At 52.4% G+C, this 22570-nt stretch overlaps 1 protein-coding gene across 19 annotated transcripts in view; it reads left to right on the top strand.

The window, feature by feature from the left end:
- The first annotated feature begins 6857 nt into the window (after positions 1–6857).
- The window catches only part of MYO18A (myosin XVIIIA), a 153434-nt gene continuing 137721 nt past the window's right edge, over positions 6858–22570 (top strand). For 6 of the 19 annotated variants that reach the window (XM_043999883.1, XM_043999881.1, XM_043999879.1 and 3 more), the window contains exons 1-2: positions 6858–7087; positions 18710–19786. In XM_043999883.1, coding sequence (XP_043855818.1) covers positions 18791–19786 — 996 coding nt within the window. In that variant the 5' untranslated portion in view covers positions 6858–7087; positions 18710–18790. The remainder of the gene's footprint in view (positions 7088–18709; positions 19787–22570) is intronic. The other 13 variants (XM_043999896.1, XM_043999895.1, XM_043999893.1 and 10 more) reach the window with 4 other exon arrangements.

Raw genomic sequence — 22570 nt, 5'->3', positions numbered from 1 at the left:
CTTAAGAATTGCCTGGGGCACCCAGAGGCCAAATGACCCAGCCAAGGTCACACAGCCAGGTCTTGAACCCAGACCGACTCTGAGTCTGTCTCCGGATCCACTCTCCCAGGCTGCCATTCTTTGTGGGTGGTAGGCACTTCCTTAATAAAGTTTTGCTTCATCTAATTGTGCCCTTGCTCCCATCCCCCTTGGTCCTCTTGTGTAGCCTCTCAGATGTCTGAGCTAGTGCAGGTGAAAGGGCTCAGTGGAAAAGCTCACAATTTCCCAATTAACATTCCTTCCCTTGGTCCCTCCAACACAAACGACCACAAGGAACCTCTCAGAAGGAGTTAATGATCAGTAAGTAAATAATGCACGAGAGCAAATGTCAGCAGAATCCTGTCTCTGTGTCCTTTCCTGCTCTTCCTGGATCTATTCAGTTACTGAAAATTCAAGGAGTTTGGCCAAGAGAGGAGGAGTCTTTTATTTGGGGTAGTAACTTCTGCTGGAAGAAGGGATATGATGAAATATTTTTACATCCCCTTTTCACCTTTCATCTTCCTGACTTTCCACTCTTCCTTCATCTTCAAATGCAGGGTTAGGGTGAGGTAGAAAGGGCCAGACAGTACTGTATTACTGCTGTTGCTGCTGCTACTACTACCACCACCACTACTACTGCTACCACTACCACCACCACCACCACCACCACCACCACCACCACTATCACCACTACTTATATTGATACCACCACCACTAGTAGTACTACCATTACTACTACCACCACCATTACAAATATTGATACCACCACCACTAGTACTACTACAATTACTACTACCACCACCACCACTACTAATATTAATACTACTACTACCACCATCAATACAATTAAGAAATACTACTACTATTACCACCACCAGCATCACCATGACTACTACCACCATCTCTAGTGCTAGAACTAGCCTCAGAGATGACATAGTCCGATGCCCTCGTTTTCTCTGAGGGCCAGAAAGAGCCATGCCCAAAGTCACAAAGTTGGTAAGGTGGGGTTTGGACTCAGGTCCTCTGAATCCAGACAGAATCAGGGCTCTGTCCACCATGTCATTTATTCTATGACTCAAGTGTTTCTTTCTTTCTTTCTTTCTTTCTTTTTTTTTTTAGTGAGGCAATTGGGGTTAAGTGACTTGCCCAGGGTCACACAGCTAGTAAGTGTTAAGTGTCTGAGGCCAGATTTGAACTCAGGTCCTCCTGACTCCAGGGCCGGTGCTCTATCCACTGCGCCATCTAGCTGCCCCTGACTCAAGTGTTTCTTAAGTAACAACTGTGAGTTAGACCTTCTACTTGGCACTGGAAAGAATACAAATAAAAAATGAAAGGGGCCTTCCTCTTGAGGTCCTTGAACTCTCTGGGTGGCAAATAACATACACCTGGATAAGTAAGTGCAGAAGATAAGCCAAGCACTTCCTTGCAGAAGGAGAGGGCCGTAGGGAGCCAAGGGATCAGGAAAAGGCCTGTGAAGGAGGTTGTTCTTGGGCTGAGCTTGGAAGGAAGCCACAGATGGGGCGCCACAGGAGGGACTGCATTATTTCAGGTATTGGGGAGACCCTGCAAAGACATGAGAAGTAGGGGCAGCTAGGTGGCGAAGTAGATAAAGCACAGGCCTTGGATTCAGGAGGACCTGAGTTCAAATCCCACCTCACAGACTTGACACTTACCAGCTGTGTGACCCTGGGCAAGTCACTTAACCCCCATTGCCCCTCCCCCCCCCCCAAAAAAAAAGACATGAGAAGTAGAATGTTAAGTCCATGTCCTCTTGGGCTAGAGTGAGTGAAAGTCTGGTGGCTTGAGTCATAGTGGGAGGGCTTTGTACTATGCTAAATGGAGAAGTTTGTATTTTATCCCTAGATGGAACTGAGGGTCCCTGGATCTTCTGAAAGAGGGAACTCCCACAGTCACACCCTGCTTTAGAATATTGCTTTGGCAGCTATGTGCAGGATGGATGGAGCCGGGGAGACCATGCAGGAGTTTCTTACTTTCTTTTTTTTTTTGCAGGGCAATGAGGGTTAAGTGATTTGCCCAGGGTCACACAGCTAGTAAGTGTCAAGTGTCTGAGGCGGGATTTGAACTCAGGTCCTCCTGATCCTAGGGCTGGTGCTTTATCCACTGTGCCACCGAGCTGTCCCTGATATATGGCTATATAGATGGATAGTTGGATAGATGGACGAATGGATGGATGGTTGGTTGGATAGATAGTTGCATAGATAAGCATTCAGATAGGTAGGTTGGTATATAGATAGGTGTGTAGATCTGGGAATCATCTCTGCATAGAGATGAAAGTTGAACACATGGGAGCTGCTGAGATCCTGTAGAGAGAGAAGATCCAGGCCAGAGTCCCGGGCACACCCACACATGGGTAGTGGGTCATAGATGATGATCTAACAAAGGAGATGGAGAAAGAGGGGCCAGATGGGTTGGAGGAGAACCAAGAGGGAGCAGGGTCCAGGAGGAGGGTCGGCTGTACGCAATGCTGCAGAGAGGTTGGAGAGAAGGAGGCCTGAGAAAAAGCCAGCAGATCTGGCAAATGAGGTCCTTGGGGAACTCATAACAAGGCGCTTCAGCTCAGTGATGCTGTGGATAGCCAGATTTTGAGGGGCTCAAAAGTTAGCGGGGGGAAAGTAAAGGTGGTGAGCAAATGTAGACTTTTCTAGGTTACTTACCTTCCCCATGCCTTAGTTTCTTCATCTGTCAAATGGGGGTAGGGTCTGGACTAGATAATCACTAAAACCCCTTCTAAGTTCATTACACACACACACACACACACACACACACACCATTTCCTGTGGGAGGGGAAGGAAGAAGGCAGTATGTGAGCAGTTATTAATCATCTTTCCAATTTAAGTAGAAATTACCCATAATGCTTTTTTTGGTGGGGTGATAATGTCATATGAGGCAAAGAACCCCTCAAAAGACAGGCCAAATTGCCCTCAGGATTTCATTAAATCTCTGGAAAAGCTGATTTTCTTCTCTGTCTCTACCTGTCCAGCCTGTAGTTTCCTAAGTAAGATACTTTCATCTCAGGTAGGTAGTAGTGGCAGTGGTATGGGGGGCGGGGAGGGGGGTTGACAGCAAGATCAATGGATCTCAATAGATCTCTTTTATTTGGGCACCGGCAAAAGCATCGATGAATATCAATCCTCCAGTTTCTCAAGAACAAAGGCTCCCTCTTTCTAACCTCTGGACCTAGCACATCATTTGGCACAAAGTAGGTGCTTAATAAATCCTCAATGGATTGAGATCAACGGGTTAAAACGCCTGGACCAAAACCAGCTTAGGAGCTGACCTTCGTTTTCCTTACTTTTATTTTTTTTTTGGCGGGCAATGAGGGTTAAGTGACTTGCTCAGGGCCACACAGCTAGTAAATGTCAAGTGTCTGAGGTCAGATTTGAACTCAGGTCCTCCTGAATCTAGGGCCAGTGCTTTATCCACTGTGCCACCTAGCTGTCCCTGACCTTTGTTTTCTAATATCATCCTCAGGGCTTCTTTTTTTTTTTTTTTTAGTGAGGCAATTGGGGTTAAGTGACTTGCCCAGGGTCACACAGCTAGTAAGTGTTAAGTGTCTGAGGCTGAACTCAGGTCCTCCTAAATCCAGGGCCTGGATCCACTGCGCCCCAATCTTCAGGGCTTCTTGAGGACCCTCAGATTGGCTCAGGCAAGAGGGGGCTTTGGAGAAAACATATGTTACCCTCTAAATGGTCAGTCTGTGGCTAAAATAAGTAAACAAAATCAACAAGCCTTTATTAAGCACCTAGGATATACCAGACACTCTGCTAAGCACTGAGGATACTGACAAAAACCAAACTATCCCTAACCTAATAGTGCTTATATTCTAATGAGAGAGGGTAGATGGAAGGGGAAATAATATGTCCATGTGTAATCAAGCAAATATAAAATGCAAGGTGTTAAAAAAACATCTGCACCAAGACTTTGGATGTGTGTGTGTGTGTGTGTGTGTATAATACACACATACACATGCACATGCACATGCACACACACCATATATAATTTCTGGAGGGAGAAGGCACTGACAGCTGGGGGAGGGGGTCATACAGGACATGGCCCCGGAGCTGACTGAGCTAGGAATCCTAAGAGGTAGAGGTGAGGAGAGAGTACATTCCAGGCATGGAGGACAGACTGTTCAAAGGAATGGTGGCAGATGGCATGTTATAAAGAACAGAGCCAGCAGGAAAGTTTGGCTGGAATTCAGACGAAAGATGGTCATATGTATTACGCCTGGAAAGGTAGGATGAAAGTTGGCTATGAAGGGCTTTAAGAGCCAAACAAAGGGCTTGTAAATTCTATCCTCAGTGGAAACTGGGAGTCACTGGAGCTTCTTGAGCAGGGGAGGAACACGGTCAAACCTGTGCTTTAGGAATATCAATTTGGCAGCTGAGTGGAAGATAGATCGGAGAGAATCAAGGGAGACTACTTGGGAGGCTACCACCAGAGTCTAGATGAGAGAGAGGCAATGAGAGAGTGAACTATGGTGGTCGTTGTGTGAGTGGAGAGAAGGGGGGCAGATGGGAGAGATAAAAGACAGGACCTGACAGGTGATTGGTTATGGGAGGTGAGAAAGAGTAAATGACTGAGGGGGCAACTAGGTGGCACAGTGGATAGAGCATTGACCCTGGAGTCAGGAGGACCTGGGTTCAAATCTGCCCTCAGACACTTAACACTTACTAGCTGTGTGACCCTGGGCAAGTCACTTAACCCCAATTGCCTCACCCCCCCAAAAAAAAGAGTAAATGACTGAGACGAGGAAACTGAGTGACTGGAGGGATGGTGATGCCTTTGATAGAAATAGTTAGGAATAGAAAATAGAAGTAGTTCTAGAATAGAAATAAAAACAGAAAAGTTAGGAAGAGAAGTGGTTTTGAAGGAAAGATAAACCCTGTTTTTCATCTGCTGGATTTAAGAGGCCTATGTGGACATCCAAATAGAAATGTCCTAGGGTTTCTGGGTGATAAGAGATGCAGGACTGAAGATCAGGGGAGAGAGGGGGGCTACACAGATCTGAGAGGCCCCTACAAAAAGTTAAGAATCTAATTCATGAGAGCTGGTGAGAGAAGGGGGGGGCAGGGTGGAGAACGATAAAGAAAGAGAAGGAAAGAGAGACAGAGACAGAGAGACTGAGAGACAGAGAGATTCAGAGAGACAGAGAGATTCAGAGAGACAGAGGGAGAGACAGAGACAGAGAGACTGAGAGACAGACACAGAGAGATTCAGAGAGACAGAGGGAGAGACAGACAGAGACAGAGAGAGGAGGTGAGGGCTCAGGACAGAGCCCAGAGCCTTGGGATTCACTCAGGAGGTGGGTCATGGGTAATGATGCAGCAAAAGATTCAGAGAGGTGTCTGGATAGGAAGGAGGAAAACCAAGAGAGAGCAAGGTCATGAAAACCCAGAGAGGAGGGAGTGTCAGGAGAGGATGATCAATAGCGTCCAACCGGGCACAGCAAGATCAGGAATGAAGCCAGGTCGCGGGATTGGGTGCTTAGAGCTCTCTTGGTAACTTTGTAGAGAGAAGTTTCTACCCAGTGATGAGAATGAGAAGGGGAGCCATATTGCAAGGCGTTGAGAAGTGAGGAGGGCAGAGTGTAGCCAGCTTCCCCACCCCCCTTTCTAGTTTGGCAGTGAGAGAGAAGAGAGAGAAAAGGTGAGAGCTTGAGGGGACGTTAGCATTAGGCATCACGTGAAGCATGAGGAAAGCTTTACTGGGGCATGTTTGTAGGCAGCAGAGGAGCGGATAGATGTGGAGAAACTGGAGATTATGGAAAGGGGATGATTCAAGAAGGGGAGGGGCAGTCTGCTAGAGGGGCAGGAGGGGATAGCTGGACCAAAGGTACAAGCAGAGGACTGGAGCATAGGAGAAGGGAATTGCATGACAGGAGGGAACTCCGGGCAAATGACCTAAATGCATAATGCTTAAGTTTGTGGGTTTTGTTGTTGTTGTTGGGTTGTTTTGGGTTTTTTTTGGGGCATGCTGTTCACTCACCAAAACAAAAAAAGCAGCAGCACCTCCCCCCCCCCCCCATTCTCTTTTCACTAATAGTCTCTGTTCTGTCCGGATGGGGCTAGTCCAGCCTGGAAAATCCCCTGGTCCAGCTCCAAGTGGTGCTACCCAACGCTGACCTGTAGCAACCTCTCGTCCCCCAGTTCAGTTTTCTTTTGGGTACTACGGGAAACAGCATTAACGCATGTCTTCAGCCCTTTACCTGCTTTGGGGGGAGTGGGCTTCCTTCCCCTCCTCCCTAGGCACATATACACAAAGAAAGGCCTGACCCACCCCCAACCCGCCCTCCTGCCAAGAACAGGAGCGCTTTTATCTGAGGATCCCAGTGTACAGAGAGATCCACCGAAAAGGCTCACGGTGGCATGAGACAGACGCCTTTCCTTCCGTGCCCTCGGGGTCCATGCCTATTTCGGGCAGCGCCAGCACGAAGCCGGTGCCTGCTCGCCCCGGGCAGCAGCGAGTGCCCAGCGGCCCCCTTCGGGCAGGGGCAGCGCGGGCCTGCGTCCTGCCATGTCGGTGGCGGCCAGCAGGGTCCCGGTGCTCGTCGGGCCGGCGGGCCGGGGTGTTTATCCCGGGCGCGGCCAGCAGGGCGCTCCCTCCTCCGCGATGGGCTGGGCTGGGCAGGGCTAGGCTAGGCTGGGCTGGGCGGCGGGGCTGCGCTTCACTGCGCTGCGCGAGGCTGGGCTGGCCCGGCTGCGCTGCGCTTCACTGCGCTGCTCGGCGCTGCTCTGCGCGGGGCCGGGCTAGGCTGCCAGGGCTGGGCTGGGCTGGGCAGGGCTGGGCAGGGCTCGGGCGGGCTGGGGGCGGCGCCGCGCGGCTGCGGGGCTCGGTCGGGCTCGTTCGTTCGCTCGCTCGCTCGCTCGGCGCGCCTCTGCTGGCCTCTGCCGGGGTCTGCTGCGTGCGCTGCAGCCGGGACTGGGAGCCGGCGCTGGAGCCGGCGCTGGAGCGGGGCCGGGCCGGGGCCGGGCCCGAGCCCGAGCCGGTGCATGCCGCGTCCCTGCGTCTCCTGCCTGGCCGCCCGTCCGGCGGGCTCCGGCGGCCGGTGAGTGCGGGCCGGGCCCGGGGCGGGAGGGGAGCCGGAGAGCCTGGGAGCCGGAGCCGGAGCCGGGGGTGGCCCGGGTGGCGGGGCGGGCTCCTCCTCCTTCTCCTCCTCCTCCTCCTCCTCCTTCCCCTCCTTCCTCTCCTCCTCCTCCTCCTCCTCTTTGCTTTCCCCCCGGGCGGCCGCCGCGGCCCCCGGGCTCCGGCTTCTCCCCCTGACCTGCTCTGGGAGGCTCTGGGGGTTCACGAGAAGACGCCCGCGCGTCCTTCCCCGGGCCCCTGGCGCCGGGCCCGGGCATGGACGGGGCTGCGGGCGCCCTCGGACCCAGAGGGTGCAGGAGGGAGGCAGGCGATGTCCTGCGGCGGCGGGGGGCGGGCGGCCAGGGGCGGCTAGGGCCGGGACTCCCAGTCCCCTTTCTCCTCCTGGGGGGGGGGGTGCCCTTTATTCCGGAGGGAGCCTCGGGAGCTCTGGAGGCATACATTGTACTGAATGGATGGTCCGTGCGTGGGAGTGGGTGGCGGTGGGGTTGCCGCCTCCGCTCACTGGCGCCTGGTGGGTCGGGGTAGGGGGGACATGGGACTTGGGAGTAGGGGGCTGCACTGCCTTAGGCCCAGGCTCTCCTGACAGCCTTAAGGGGAGGGGGAAAGCAAATGAGATCGGAGTCCATTATCCTCTCCCGCCGCCCTCACCCTTTCATTGCCGAAACAGTGCAGCCCTCCCTCCGGAGCAGCTGCCAGACAGCTGGCAAAACAATGGAGTGAAGGCGACCCCGGTTCCCTGATGCCCACTGCCCCCCTTCTCCTCCTCGGGCTGGAGGCAAAGATGGCTGGGGGAATCCTTGGGCCTTGGGGGATTCTGGGTCCTCAGCCTGCTTCTCTATTTACCTTTTCAAAGAGAGTAGGGAGGGGGGGAGAGAGGAAGGGAAGCAGGCTAGCCTGGGGCAGGGGTGAGAGACAGGCCTGGACTGTCCCCACCCCACTAACCTGTCATGCCAGTTGGTTGGGTGACAAGCATGGGGGGGGTGTTATCTTCCCCTCCCGGGGTTCCCTGGGGGTGGTTCCTTGCCACACTAAGCTAGGCAAGGAGTGGTCACGTTCTTGGGCAGGAGATACAATATACACACGGTTGGCTTTGTCATAGTGGGTTGGGAAGAAGGGGGCGGGCACTTGGGCACATAGAGCTCCCAGAGACATGTGCTCTCTACAGATTATTTAAGAGAGGCTGGAGCCCAAAGGAGAGATTGGGTTGGGGCTGATGGTGGCTGGTGGTTTTGTTTTGGCTGGCTGAGGAGTCCCAGATCCCTGATTGGCCCTGACCAGGGGAGGGGTGTATGTGTGTGTGCACCCTGCGGAGTTCGAGCATATTGGGTGCTTTCTGTGAGGTCCCTTCTGGCCAGGGCCCCTCTCCCAATCCATTCTCTGAGGAATGAGAGTTTGTCCTTTCCTTGGCCAGAGTCACATTCTATTATAGTTTTGGAGGTGAAAGGGACCTCATAGGCCAATCCAGTCATGTTATCAATGAGAGTGAAATCCAGAGAGGCCAAATGACTTATCCAAGGTCACACAGCACACTTGAACTCAGACCCTCCAGGTCCACTCTTTCCTCTGGGCCAAGCAGTGAACAGATCCGTTGTCAAATAAGTGGGTCTTATCCCTGCTGGGCCATCATTTTTGTTGGGGGAGGGGCACTTTCTATTTGGGAGTGTTGAAAATGACAACGCTGGTGCTCATTGGGAGTCTGGGGCTTTCTGCCAGCCCTTAGCCATCTCCTCCAGCTGTCAAGGCTTCCTTCTTGGTGTCTGGCTCCTGAGCTTCCCCTCTGGCTCCTTTGTTCCCAATCTCAGGCTTTCCAGGAAATGGCCTCCCCTTTCAGGTCATTACCAGTTAAATATAGCACTGGGTGGAGGTTTGTCCTTCTTTTGACATCTCCATGTTGGGTGGAAGTAGAGACTCTAGGATGGAAAGGGAGAATACTTCTGTAGGCAGAGGCTGTGAAATTGAGGGAAGAAGGTTTGGTGGGGCATTGGTGCCAGTAGTGTTAGTGTTCTAGTAGATAAACTTCCTGTTGGAGGGATTGAACTTTGAACTGCTGGTGGCCTGGTCCCCTGGCTGGATCACCTTCCTGCCCAATGGTTTGTTTACACTCGCCTATCACCACCACCCAGTCTAGGGCAGAGGGCCTGGTTGTTTCTAGATGAAGGATCTGATGCCCTTTTCCCAACGCCTAACATTTGCCCCAGCACATAGTAGGTGCTTAATAAATACTTGCTGATTGATCAAGAGGAGCAGGAAAGGCTTAGTGAGGACATCGATGTCATAGTGAATTGTGTTTTGGAGGAAGCCAGAGCCCTCACACTTGGATTCTGGTCCTTCTCTACCCCAGTAAGTCAATAACCATTTCTGAAGTGCCTACTATGTGCCAGGCTGTGAATACAAAGAAAGGCAGTGCCATCTCTCATTTCCTGCCCTTGCAAGTCCTGGCTCCCCACCTTGGTATGGTGCTTCCTCCAACCTCTACTGTCTCACCTTGATTCTCAATTATAATCTTGGGGCATCTGTATCTAGTCTATTGCCTCCGGTCTCCCCAGACTCCGGCCATCAGTGTTCCTGGCCTTCGTCCAGAGGCTCGGAGTCTGGGATAGACCAGTCCCACAGAAGTCCCACAGGTCTCTCCAAGGGAGTTCTGGGTGGAGCAGAGCAGCCAAGAGGCTGGGGCCTGGACAAAAAAGAGAAACCACCCTGCTGAGGGGTGGAGTGCTTACTTTATTTGCCTCCTCTGTCTCAGGAAGACTGAATGCTTCCTCACTGTGCTGGGTCACAGCCTCCCAGGGCCATGCTGGGGTGGCCTTCTCGGTGTGCGTGGGGTTATTTTTCTGCCTCTTGTAGTGGAAGGCTGTCTGCAGCCAGACACAGTCCATCTGGGGAGGCAGACGGAGGCCTCCAACTGCTCTGCTTCCTTGACCTGCTGGCCAGATTCCAAGCTGCTGACAGTTGGGTCCTGGGGCCCCGGAGGCTCCCAGGACTCTTGGGGTGCCTTGGCCCTCCCAGGGGAGGGAGGAAATCACTTGGGTGTGGTGAGTAAGGAGAAGGGGGGTTCACCTGATTGGCCCCCCCTTGATGGGTTTGAGGGAGCAGAGCTGCTCACACTGCTTCTTCCTGGCCCATTCACGGGGAAGGTCCGGATGGGGGGCTTGGTTGAGCTTCACAGCCCCAGGCTGGTGGCAGGCCCGTCTTCCTTCTAGATCTGAATTTACACTCTCCTTCCCCCGTTTCTAGGCAGTATGAGGAGAAAGCTCAGGGCGGGGTGGGGGACGTTTCTCTGGGGGGGGGTAGCACATCCCTGGGGGGGCTGACAGGCTGGACTGGGGATCAGAGAGTGTCGGGAGCAGAGTGGGGCCCTCCCATCTCCTTCATGTCCACCATCTTTTTGGCCTGCTCTTTGTTTCGAGGTAGGAATCGTGTGGCTTGTAAATTATCTATGTTCCCCTGACATTTCAAACAGCCCCTACTCAGTCAGTGGTTGAAGTTGTGCTGAAGGTTTAAAGGGGCTCTTTTTCTCTGCTGGGGATTTTGCAGACTTTAACGAAGGATTTTTTTTTTTAATGAGATACCTCGTGTTCAGAGACTGATCGGGGTCACCCAGCAAATGGAGGTAGGAGGCCAACCAGGGCTAGGCCTGAACTCTGAGGAACTGGGTTCAGATCCTGCCCCTGGCATTTCTTGTCTGTGTGATCTTGGACAAGTCACTTGACTTCCCTGGGCCTCCATTTCTTCATCTGTAAAATCGGGATGAAATTAGGTGGCTTCCGAGGGTCCATCCAGCTCCATGGATTTGGGGTCAGAGGACTTGGGTTCAAAACCTGCCTCCACTACTTAGTTTTTGCCTGACCTTCTTGTCAAACAAAAGGGTTGGATTAGATGAGCTCCAAGAGCCCAGCTTTGTGGGGAGGTGCTGAATGAATCATGGTTAATAATCAAAGGGAATTCTTTTGGATAAAGCTGCTTTAAGCCTTTGAAAACAGGTACTGGGAGAGCTGAGCCTTCTGGGGGCCATAGGTCATGGGGCTGGATGGAAAGTTGGAGATAATTGAGTCCAGAGTTAGAAGCCAGAAGACTTAGGTTGGACTCTTGGCTCAGCTACACATACATGTGTGCCCTTGGGCAGGTGGCTGGGCCTTGCTGGCTCCGGAGGCGTCCCCTATGGAATGGGGAGGTGGGGACAGATGGGTGGTCTCACTCATGATCTGTTATCTCAGCCCTCCCCCCAACTCCCCATTTTATGGAGTGGGAAACTGAGGCTCAGGGATAGAAGCAGACTTGCCCCAAGTTACTGGATTAAGGGCAGAGCTGTCCTTTGGGAGGGTCCATTAGGTGTCTCCTGCAGGGCTTTCTTCCTGGTTAGGTAAGGGGTATAGAGGCAGATTAACTGCTGGGGGAACAGGGCCTTTGGCTACCTCTCCTGGGGCCAGTGAGATTCTTGCTCTTTATGTGGGGAGCCTTGGTGCACCTCGGGCCACAGCTCAGCTGGGAGGGGCTGCCCTGGCCCCAGGCACCTTGGGGTGGGGGGAGGTGGTAGGGGAAGCTAGCCGACCTGCGGGGGCTGATGTCAGCCAGACATGTGCAGTTGGTTTGGAATACACCTGGAGCCAGATAAGCACCCTGTGACTGAGTGGTGAGTCAGAGGGCTGCAACAGCTCAGCAGAACAGGCCCAGGAAGGGTGTTGGGCCCTGTCTCACCTCATTCCCTGGGCTGGGCCGGGATGTTTCTAGCCTGCTCACCCACTGATGTGTTGGGACCAAGCTCCCTCTGCAGTTTGGTGAAGTGGGCAGCCACTGCTGAGACAACTGGGACAAAAAAAGCCCCTGAGCGGGAGGAAATGGCCTCTCTGACAGGTCAGAGGCCAGGGACGGCAGGCCTCTCATCCCAGAGCAGAGCATTTACTGTGTCTTTATTTATGAGTCAGGCCTGGACAGGGACAGGGAGGGAGGGGACCTCGAGAATGGTACTTGTGATGAATTATTCCTCATGGTAGGGTCTAGGTACTTTCAGGCCTGGGTGCCGAACAGTAGGGTGAGCCATTTAAAGCCATGTCCCCATTTAAAGTCATGTAGCACAACAAGGCAGTCTGGGATAGTAGTGATTTGGAATTTGGGAAGGGGGTAGGGGGGACAAAGATGAGCATGACCCAAGCACCGACTCTAGTCGGAAGGCATGAGTTCAAATCCTGTCGGTGATGCTTATTACCTGGTCACACAGAGCGAGTCATTTAACCCTCTGGGACTTGGGTTCCCCCTTTGTAAAAAGAGGGGGGGGGCATCTGGGTGGCACAGTGGATAGAGCACCGGCCCTGGATTCAGGAGGACTTGAGTTCAAATCCGGCCTCAGACACTTAACACTTACTAGCTATGTGACCCTGGGCAAGTCACTTAACCCCAATTGCCTCACCAAAGGAAAAAAAAAAGAGGGGTCCCTTCTAGCTCAAGACCGATGATCTTTGGTTCCTATGACTTGATAAAATGGGGATGTAATCCTGGTACTCCCTCCCTGATGAGACAGTTGTAGGGGAAACAGTTGGAGAATGTTAACACGTCCCATAGATGAGAGTAGTTGTAGAAATACCTGTCCTTGAACTTCTCATATTTTGATGGAGTTCAGGGAGAAACAGTCCTGAGATGAATCACCTTCTTGACATTCTTTTTCTATCTGACGTCCTATGGATTTTTTAGATGAAGAAGACTGCTGGGTGTTGGCTCTTCCATTGGGGGCTCACAGAAAGTATCATGGGGATGGTGCCATCGTGGGTGGGATGGCTTCCTCAGTCTTTTCCCCATCCAGTTGGGATCTCTCTCCTCTGCTGCTGCTCTGTCTTATTCTCTTTCTTTTCCCTTCTTCCTACATCCTCTTGTCATGGAAACTAACTAACTCGACTCTTGGGAGCCCACGGCACGGCTTCAGTGCTAAATTAATATAGAACTTGGCTTGGCATGGGCTTCTTCTTGTTGAAAAAAGGAGATGAAGATTCAAATTCCCGCATCCCTCAGGTCCTTTGTAGCTTCTGTAGGCTAGGATTCTGCGATTCATTAAGCACTTACAGGCTGGGAAGGATGGAAGGAGGTCTTGTAATTGGAAGCCATACAACAAATCTCACCATTCATTGAGTCAGCGTGGGAAAGGGATTCCCAAGCAGGCTCCCCCTGCTTCCTGGCCTCTCCCCTCTTCATATCAGCCCACAGCGGGGTCCCTTCATGGTGCTGGGGGGACTCTGGTAAATAAGTAGGTCAGGAGGGCAAAGGAATTAGTCATTTATAAGCTGGAGAAGGGGGTGATCAAGATAGGGAGGGACCCAGTGGCCTTGCTTCATCTGAGGATGAGTGGTGGGAATGGACATGGTTATCCTGGAGAAGGGAAGGCTGGGGGACCTGGGGGTGGAGAAGGGGGGAGATGGGCTACTTGGCTAATTTCAAATCAGGCTGGTCTGTGGAAGAGGGGTTATACTTATTTAGTTTGGTGGGAGAAGACCGACCCAGGAACGATGGGTAGAAACTGCAAAATGGGCAATTTGGACTTGAGGTCAGAGTGGTCCAAAAGTAGGAGCAAGTTGCGTTAAGTGGCAATGGAGGGGCAGCTAGGTGGCACAGTGGATAAAGCACTGGCCCTGGATTCAGGAGGACCTGAGTTCAAATCTTACCTCAGACACTTGACACTTACTAGCTGTGTGACCCTGGGCAAGTCACTTAACTCTCATTGCCCTGCCCCCCCCCAAAAAAAAGAGGCAATGGAGGTCTTTGAGAGAAGGTCTTATCAGCATCTTATGGGTTGTCATGGAAATGTTTTGGGGGGTACAGATGAGTCTAGGTGGCTGCTGAGGTCTCTGACAATTCTGAGGTGTTGTGAGTCATCATTATAGATGAATGAATGAAATGGCATTTACTAGGCACCTACTGTCTACCTGGCATTGTGCTAAGAAGCTAGAGTGCTGGGCCCAGAATCAGGAAGACCTAAGTTCAGATCTAGCCTCAGATACTTCCTAGCTGTGTGACCCAGAGCAAGTTTTTTAACTTCTTTCTGCCTCAGTTTCCTCAACTGTAAAATGGGATAATAGGGCCTGTCTATTTTTGGGAAGCAGAGCAATGAGTGTTAAGTGACTTGTCCAACATCACACAGCTAGTAAATGTCAAGTGTCTGAGGCTAAAGTGCTTAATGAGCCCAGTGCCAGAGACACGATAGGTGCTATATAAATGCTTATTCTCTTCCCTTTCTCCAGGCACCAGAGTTATAAACACAAAAGCGAGGTGGCTCCTTGTTCTTGTGGAGTTAACATTCTCATAGATCAGGACAACACATATTAGTGACCGTGAAAGGGAGTTTGCTTTGTCAGGCCGTGTAACTGAGTAGAAACAACACTCAGCCAGAACTGGGTTCTGCCTTTGACACTAGCTGTGTGACCTTGGGCGGGTCACTTAGCCACAACCTCTCCACATCCTTCACATCTCCCTCACACTGATCTCCTAGGTTGTAGATGGGTGGTGGCCTGCATGGGTGGTAGAGAAAGTCCCACACCTGGAGCTCCCTGTGCCAATAAAATCAGAGGCTTTGTTGTTGTTTGAACACCTCAGCCAGTGAGATCCCAAAATGTAAACCAGGGAGGTGACTGTAGAACAGATCTGGGTGTGGATGAGGTCTTAAAACATCCTGGAAAAGAGGTGTTGGCCCTGGGTCGTGGAAACAAAATGAGACTCTCCCAGCTCTGCCAGGTCTGGCGAAGGGCGCTCGGGTGGTGCCTTTGGTGACAGATGCATGAGTAAGTGCCCTCTTTCTGTCCAGAGGAAACCCCGAAACATGGAATTTTAGAGCTGGAAGGGCCCTTAGAGATCAGCTTGTCCACCCCCACCCATTTCACAGAGAAGGAAATCGAGGCCGGAGGGCCTCTCCCAGGATTACACAGCCCGTGGTGTTGCCAGGGCTAGAGTCCAGACCTTGAGCTGCCCTTTCTGCTTAAGAGAAAAACTCCTTGAATAACAGCAGACTGTGTTGGAGTCGCACTGGCCGGGGGGGGGGGGGCAGCCAGGAGACAGGGGGAGGAGTGCAATGGGCTCACAGGGTCCCTTCCAGTCCAGAGGTGCTAGACTCTTTTTTTTTTGGTGGGGGAGGGAGGTTCTGAGATGCTCGCCTGGCAGCCGACCTTGGCCAAGTGGAACTGGGCATGGGTCAAGAGAACACAGGCTTTGCCGATGACCATGAGTGTCTTGGACATGGAAATGAAGGGACCCTGCCCAAGGTCACCCAGTGGATTTTGAACCCTAGTCCTCTGACTCCTGAGGCCATGTTCCTTCTACCGTGTCAAAGGTCTGAGGCTTTGAAATAGCACCAGCGTGGAAGTGGGAAGCTGGCGGTCATGGGGAAGGACTTATCAACACTAATGAGGGTAGAGGGGGATGTTCCTCTGGGACTCCAGGAATGTGCCCCGTGAGGGGTCCCAACCCGCACTCTTGGAGGGCTGGTGCTGATGCACCTCTTCCCCCTTCTCCTGGGTTCTTGGCAGGAGGAGGTTGGGATACAGCTGAGAGCACAGGACTTGGAATGTGGTGGACATCACCCTGGATCCTTGCTGAGTCTCAATTTCCTCATCTGTAAATTGGGGCTATTGGTAGCACCTGCCCTTCAGGGTCGATGTGCAGATTGAATGAGATGGTGGATGTTTATAAAGCACTTTGCAAACCTTGAACCACTGTACGACAGCCAGATGTTATTATTTTCATTTGTCCCCTTGTCATCTTCATCATTTTATTCTTGTCTCTATATTGGGTGAAACTCATGTTGAAAGTGGTCCTGGAAAAAATAAAAAAATAGTGGAGGGGCGGCTAGCGGGTGCAGTGGATAGAGCATGGGCCCTGGAGTCAGGAGTACCTGAGTTCAAATCTGGCCTCAGACACTTAACACATACTAGCTGTGTGACCCTGGGCAAGTCACTTAACCCCAATTGCCTCACTAAAAAAAAAAAAATAGTGGGGGCAGCTAGGTGGTAGTGCAGTGGATAAAGCACCAGTCCTGAATTAAGGAGGACCTGAGTTGAAATCCAGCCTTAGACACTTGACACTTACTAGCTGTGTGACCCTGGGCAAGTCACTTAACCCTCATTGCCCTGCAAATAAATAAATAAATGAATGAATGAATGAATGAATAAATAAATAAATAAATAAAATAGATTTTAAAATAAAAAAAACTAAGAAAGTGGTCCTGGGACAAGATGCTCTCCTGGCTTTTTTAAAAAATGTTTTGTGTTCAGGGAGCTCATTTACAGGTGGACAAAGTGGTGGATTTTTTGGTAACTGAATGACAGTCGGGATTCAGGATGATGGTGGTGGTGGCAGTAATGATGATGAGGAAGAGGAAGAATATGATGAAAGGGCAACCGACTCCTGGTTGGGGTTCTCTCCGGGGAAGATGATGGGGGCAGAGGAGGGAAGGCCATCCAGCCTCATACTTGGCAACCAGCACTGACCTTGTCCCTCCCCCAGAGGATGAAGAATTGATTAGCGCAAAAGGCATCTGTGTGTGGTGAGATGGGGAGAAGATGATGAGAAAAGGGACCTTGACAGAGTAAATCAAAGAGTATGTTGGCCCAGCCAGTCTGAGAACTGGGGATTCCTGATGGCTGCTTCGGGGTCAATCTCCTTGGCTGGGCTGCTTCATTCTCTTGGTCTGTGATCTCTTCCCCGGGGGGCGGGGGGGGGGGGGATGGATGAGCAGGAGGTCTCTAAGGTTGGGTGGGTGGGTGGTTTATGGTACCTGCTTCTGGGCAAGCAGTGACATTGATGAGGAGGGAGAGAAAATCACTGGAATCTGATTTGTGGTGGGGCAGTGTGGCCTACTTCGTAGTAAGGGGAGAGTAGGGACCCCCTGGGCTGGTGGACTGGCTTTCCTCTTCTCTGTTCTTCTTTCCCTCTCTTCCTCTCTCCTCTCTTCTCTAATCTCTCCCTCTTTCCATTTCCTTCCTCTCTCCTCCCTTTCTTCTCCCATATCTCTGTCTCTTCCCCTTCCCTGCTTTCCTCTCTTCTCTTTCTTCTTTCTTCCTCATCTCTCTTTCTTACCTCCTTCCTCTCTCCTCTCATATCTCTGTCTTTCTGTCTGTTTCTCTCTCTTTACCCTCCTCCTTCCTTTCTTCTCTCCCCTCTGGTGGGAGCTACATTCCGGCTCACGACAACCACGTTTTCTATTCTCCTGAGGTATATATTTAGGTATTGGTCGCGGCTGGGAAAAGGATGTGAGTTTCTCAGGATCCTGTTTATCGAAGACTCGACCCTTCCCACCACATTGCCTCCTACCCCCAGCTGTTTGCTGTTTCTTTTTGCTGGGAACTTCCTTTTCCTCTTATTTTTCCCTTTCAGGGATCTTGGGCCTCGACAGGGCAGTCAGAGGGGGCCAGATGCTACTGCAGGGGGTAGGGAGCTTTGGCTGGGAATGGGGAAGGGAAGCACCAATTATTTTTCCTCCTCGATTTGGGAAAGAGCCCGCCAGGTTGTGGCCGTCTTTTTCCTTTGACCGACCTTGGTTGCTGGATGGAGGTTGAGTGGGACGCAGTGGGGGTGGGGGTGGGCAGAAATCCTTTTCTCTCTTCTCCTGTCCCTCTATATTTGGGTGGTTGTGATGTAATCTTTCAAGGAATGCATATTTCTTCTGATGCTTCTCCAGATACCCGAGTCCCTATAACTTGTGACATCCTAAAGGCAAGAAGAAAAGCAGATACTTTCCTCCTTCCTTTAGAGATCATCTCCATAGATCTGAAGCTGGGAGTCACCTCAGGGGCCAGTCAGCCCACACTCCTGATTTTGCAGATGAGAACACTGAGCAGCCTGGGGAGGCTGTGTGACTTAGGATCTAGACTTAGGGCTGGATGGGACCTTGAAGGTCCAACCCCCTCGTTTTATAGACGAGGAAACCAAGGCCCAGAGATTGCTTCCCAAGCATCTCTCATTGTCCTTCTCTCCCAAGTGGTAAAAGGCTGAGTCAAGCTTTGTCCCCAAGTCCCCAGACTTTCTTTCCTTTGATCCCGCACTCCCCTGCCTCTGGCTCTCTTGATCTTGGGAATTTCAGGATTGTCGTTCACAGGATTTAGAGGTGGAAGGGACCTTGGGGACCGGGAAGCCCAACTCATTTTATAGTTGAGGAAACTGAGGCTCCAACAAGATAAAAGAAACACGGACAGGAAGAGTTTTTTGTTTTGTGGGACAATGAGAGTTAAGTGACTTGCCCAGGGTCACACAGCTAGTAAGTGTCAAGTGTCTGAGGTCAGCTTTGTTTTGTTTGTTTTGTTTTGTTTTGTTTTGTTTTGTTTTGTTTTTGTCAGGGCAGTGAGGGTTAAGTGACTTGCCCAGAGTCACACAGCTAGTAAGTGTCAAGTGTTTGAGGCTGGATTTGAACTCAGATCTTGAATCCAAGGCTAGTGCTTTATCCACTGCGCCACCTAGCGGCCCCAACAGGGAAAGTTCTGGACAAGCCCTCCCACCCACCACCTAGAATAAGGCTTGGGGCTGGATGCTGGGGGTGGGGTGGGGGTGGGGGTGGGGAATGCTCTCTATGGACACTGGTTCCTAACGCTCCGTTTGTGTTTCCATTTATTTGTAGCATCAAGTTGGGGAGCAGGGGCCCGGTGCTGAGCATCTGTGAGCCTCTGGGGGTCTACCTCCCACCCCAAAGACTCCTACCATGTTTAACTTGATGAAGAAAGACAAGGACAAAGATGGGAGTCGGAAGGAGAAGAAGGAAAAGAAGGAGAAGAAGGAGCGGATGTCTGCGGCAGAGCTGCGCAGCCTGGAGGAGATGAGCCTGAGACGCGGCTTCTTCAACTTGCACCGGTCCTCCAAGAGGGAGTCGAAGATGAGGCTGGAGATCTCCAACCCCATCCCGATCAAGGTGGCCAGCGGCTCGGACCTGCACCTCACCGACATCGACTCCGACAGCAACCGGGGCAGCGTGATCCTGGACTCGGGCCACCTCAGCACGGCCAGCTCCAGCGATGACCTCAAAGGAGAGGAGAGCGGCCGGCCCTCGGTGTTGCAGAGGGCCGCCAAGTTCGGCTCCTTGGCCAAGCAGAACTCGCAGATGATCGTCAAGCGCTTTTCCTTCTCTCAGAGGAGCCGGGATGGCAGCGCCTCGGAGACCTCCACCCCCTCGGAACACTCAGCCGCGCCCTCGCCTCAAGTGGAGGTTCGGACCCTCGAAGGCCAGCTGGCACGTCAGGCCGGCCCTGGCGCCTCATGGCCCGGCGCCAGGACCCGGGGCCCCGAGTTGGTGAACAAACGGTTTGCTGCTGACCTGCGGCTGCCCGCTGTAGCGCCCCCGCTCCCTCCCCCTCCTCGGGAACTGGAGCTTCAGAGGAGGCCCACCGGGGACTTTGGCTTCTCCCTTCGGCGAACGACCATGCTGGATCGGGCGCCCGAGGGTCAGGCCTACCGCCGGGTAGTGCACTTTGCCGAGCCTGGGGCGGGCACCAAGGACCTGGCCCTGGGGCTGGTGCCAGGCGACCGTCTGGTGGAGATCAACGGGCAGAACGTGGAGAACAAGTCTCGGGATGAGATCGTGGAGATGATCCGGCAGTCCGGGGACCATGTCCGGCTCAAGGTGCAGCCCATTCCGGAGCTGAGCGAGTTGAGCCGCAGCTGGCTGAGGGGCAGCCCCGGGCAGCAGAGGGAGCCCACCGACGTAAGTCCCTGCGGGGGGGCCCTGGCTTAGGGAGGGAGGGAGGGAGGGAGAGTTGATGTATGTCCTGCTGACTTTGCTTCCATCGCTGAGTACAAAGTCCCGCACACAGTAGGCATTTAATAAATGCTTGTTGTCTGACTCACTGTTGCTTAGAAGGCCGTTTCTCATGGGGTCATCTTCCTTCTGAAACCCCTTGCGTCTCCAGGCCCAGGCTCGGGTTTTTCCATTTTAATTTTTTTCCCAGTGTCTTTCATATTGTGTTGCTCTTAGAAAACGCTTAGTTAACTGAATTATCAGTCCAAAGGGTATTGCGGATGGTGCAGTGGACAGAGCCACAGGGACTGGCTTTGCATCCTACCTTCTGTTGTTTTCTCTCTCTTTGACCTTGGGAAGTCACTTAACTTCGCTCTACCTCAGTTTCCTCATGTGTAAAATGAGGGGATCATCTTCCAAGGTCCCTCCTCATGCTAAATCTAGTCCTAGTCTGTGAAATGTGTAAAACCTCGTATGAGTGTATGGATGCCAAAGCTTCTCCGAGAAAGAAGTGCAGGGACCTCTTTGTACATCTCTGAGTGGGCCAGCCGCTGCACAAGGGATCCGAGGAGATCTCCCGTGGCCTCGGCTTGACACCGATTTGATTTGTGGGAGGGCAATTTGAGCCCAATTTCTAAGCTCTGCTTCATCTGGGAGCCGGAGCCAGCCCCAGGGAGTCGTCGGGATGGAGATCCTGAGCCAGAGTGCTTGACAGAGCCTCCCTGGGGATGCTTGTAGGCTTCCTCCCCGTGTCTTTCTAGCTGAACCTGGACGAGTGGGTTCTAGTCCTGTATGGCTCCTTGGGAAAGTGACTAAAGCATCTCTGGCCAGCTTGGTGCATTGGGGAGGGCTCTTGGCTTCTGCTTGTCCTACACTCTGAGAAAGTCTTTGGTCTCCTTACTATGCAAACTGGGGACAATAATTCTCCCAGGATTTGCCTTAGGGGATTGTTTCTTTCCTCAGGGTTATTGTGAAGAAAGCAGTTTGTCCACCTTTCTAGCAGGTTAGAAAGGGGAGTGGCCATTCTCCTGTCTTCCAGTCCTGACTGTGGGAGCCTTTGCCTCAGTGATTTGGGGACAGGCATAGGAGGAAAGGATCCAGTGCTTCAAGGGGTCTCAGCCACCATCTGGTCCTCCTTCCTTATTTTACAGATGAGGCCCAGAAGGGTTCAGTGACCTGTCCAAAGTGACAGAGGCAGGATTTGAACCCAGGTGCTCCGCCTCCAAAGCCACCTTCTCCCCTCTGTCCCTTGCTGTCCCATAATACCTCTGGGAGGGAGCGGCCGTTTAGGACTGAAGTGTCTCAAGTTAAGCGTTGGAGAACAGTGTCCGGGGGTGTATCAGCTAACAGGCGCTGGCATTAAGATCTGTTCCATTTTTCCATGGTACTTCCATAAGTCTTTGCAGTCCCTTTAGGGAGAAGAAAAGGTGTCCCGAGGAGGTGCTAAGTGTGGCCCTTGGGGCAGTGGCGTATTCTGAACCTCCCTGGGGAGCCAGGACACTTCCCAGCATGGCTTGGCTGTTTGATGGCCCCACTCAGGGCAGAGATTTAGGCTCAGCTTCTGCGATAGCGGGGGTCACCAGAGGTGTCTCCATTGCTGGGCCCCTCCTCTGGGCTGCTTTGGGGCCTTATCCCAGGGGGCAGAGGAGTGGACGAGATAACCTGTGGCTGGCCTGTCCTCTTCTAAAATCAGCCTCCGGTGACCTGCCCACGTCCAGCACGAAGCCCTAATTGAACCCGCAGATGTTTCTGGGCCTGGGAGTGGGAGGAAACGCTGAGGAAGCAGGGAGAGGCAAGACCCCAGCTTTCTCTCTTCAGAGGGGAAACGGATGCTGAGGGCAGCCAGCCGACCTTGAGGCCCAGGAGGCGGTAGATGCCTCATCACGCAGAACCGCTGAAGGATGCAGGACTAGCCGGCCCCCTCCCGGACTCAGGACTTGGCTGGAATCTGGGCAGCTTTTCAGGCTGGAGGAAGAGGGAGCAGAGAGGAATTAGGGAGAGGAGTGGGGGCAGGGTGGAGTCCCGGCATTCTCTCTCTGAGACACTTAACTAGCTTCATGGTCCTGAAGAAATCACCTCATCTTTGTGGGACTCAGTTTCTTCATCTATAAAAGGAAGGGGGGCAGCTAGGTGGCGCAGTGGATAGAGCACTGGCCCTGGATTCAGGAGTACCTGAGTTCAAATCCTGCCTCAGACACTTAACACTTACTGGCTGTGTGACCCTGGGCAAGTCACTTAACCCCAATTGCCTCACCAAAAGAAAAAAGGAAGGGGTCAGACTGAGTGACCTCTCAGGCCCCTTCCAACTCAAAATCTGTGATGTTATGACCTTGCCCCATTGGTGGGATCCAGATGGCCCTGGAGATAATGAGTGATGCTAAGGACCCTCCAGTTGGGTCTTCCTCCTTATGAGGGGAGAATGCAAGGCGTGTCCACCCAGTCCCCTGCTTTCAGGCCGAGTCGGGCCTAGCACAGAGGAGAAGAGGCATTTCTGAGCTTCTTGAAGATCCCTAGCGGTATTGTCTTGGCCTTTTGGATTGAGTGAGCCCGTGGAAAGATCCTTGACTTTGAAGTCAAAAGACCCGGGTTCAAATCCCACACATACAGTCTTGGGCAGATCACTTTATGTCGCTGGGCTTGTTTCCACATCTGTAAAATGAGCTCTTAGGCCCATTCCAGCTATGGCTGCTGCCCACTCTTGTGATCCACTCACATTATTATTATTAATTATTTTTTTTAGGGCAATGAGGG

This window comes from Dromiciops gliroides, chromosome 4, assembly GCF_019393635.1.
Source record: "Dromiciops gliroides isolate mDroGli1 chromosome 4, mDroGli1.pri, whole genome shotgun sequence".
Lineage (NCBI taxonomy): Eukaryota > Metazoa > Chordata > Mammalia > Microbiotheria > Microbiotheriidae > Dromiciops > Dromiciops gliroides.
This window is presented reverse-complemented; position numbering and strand designations above follow the sequence as displayed.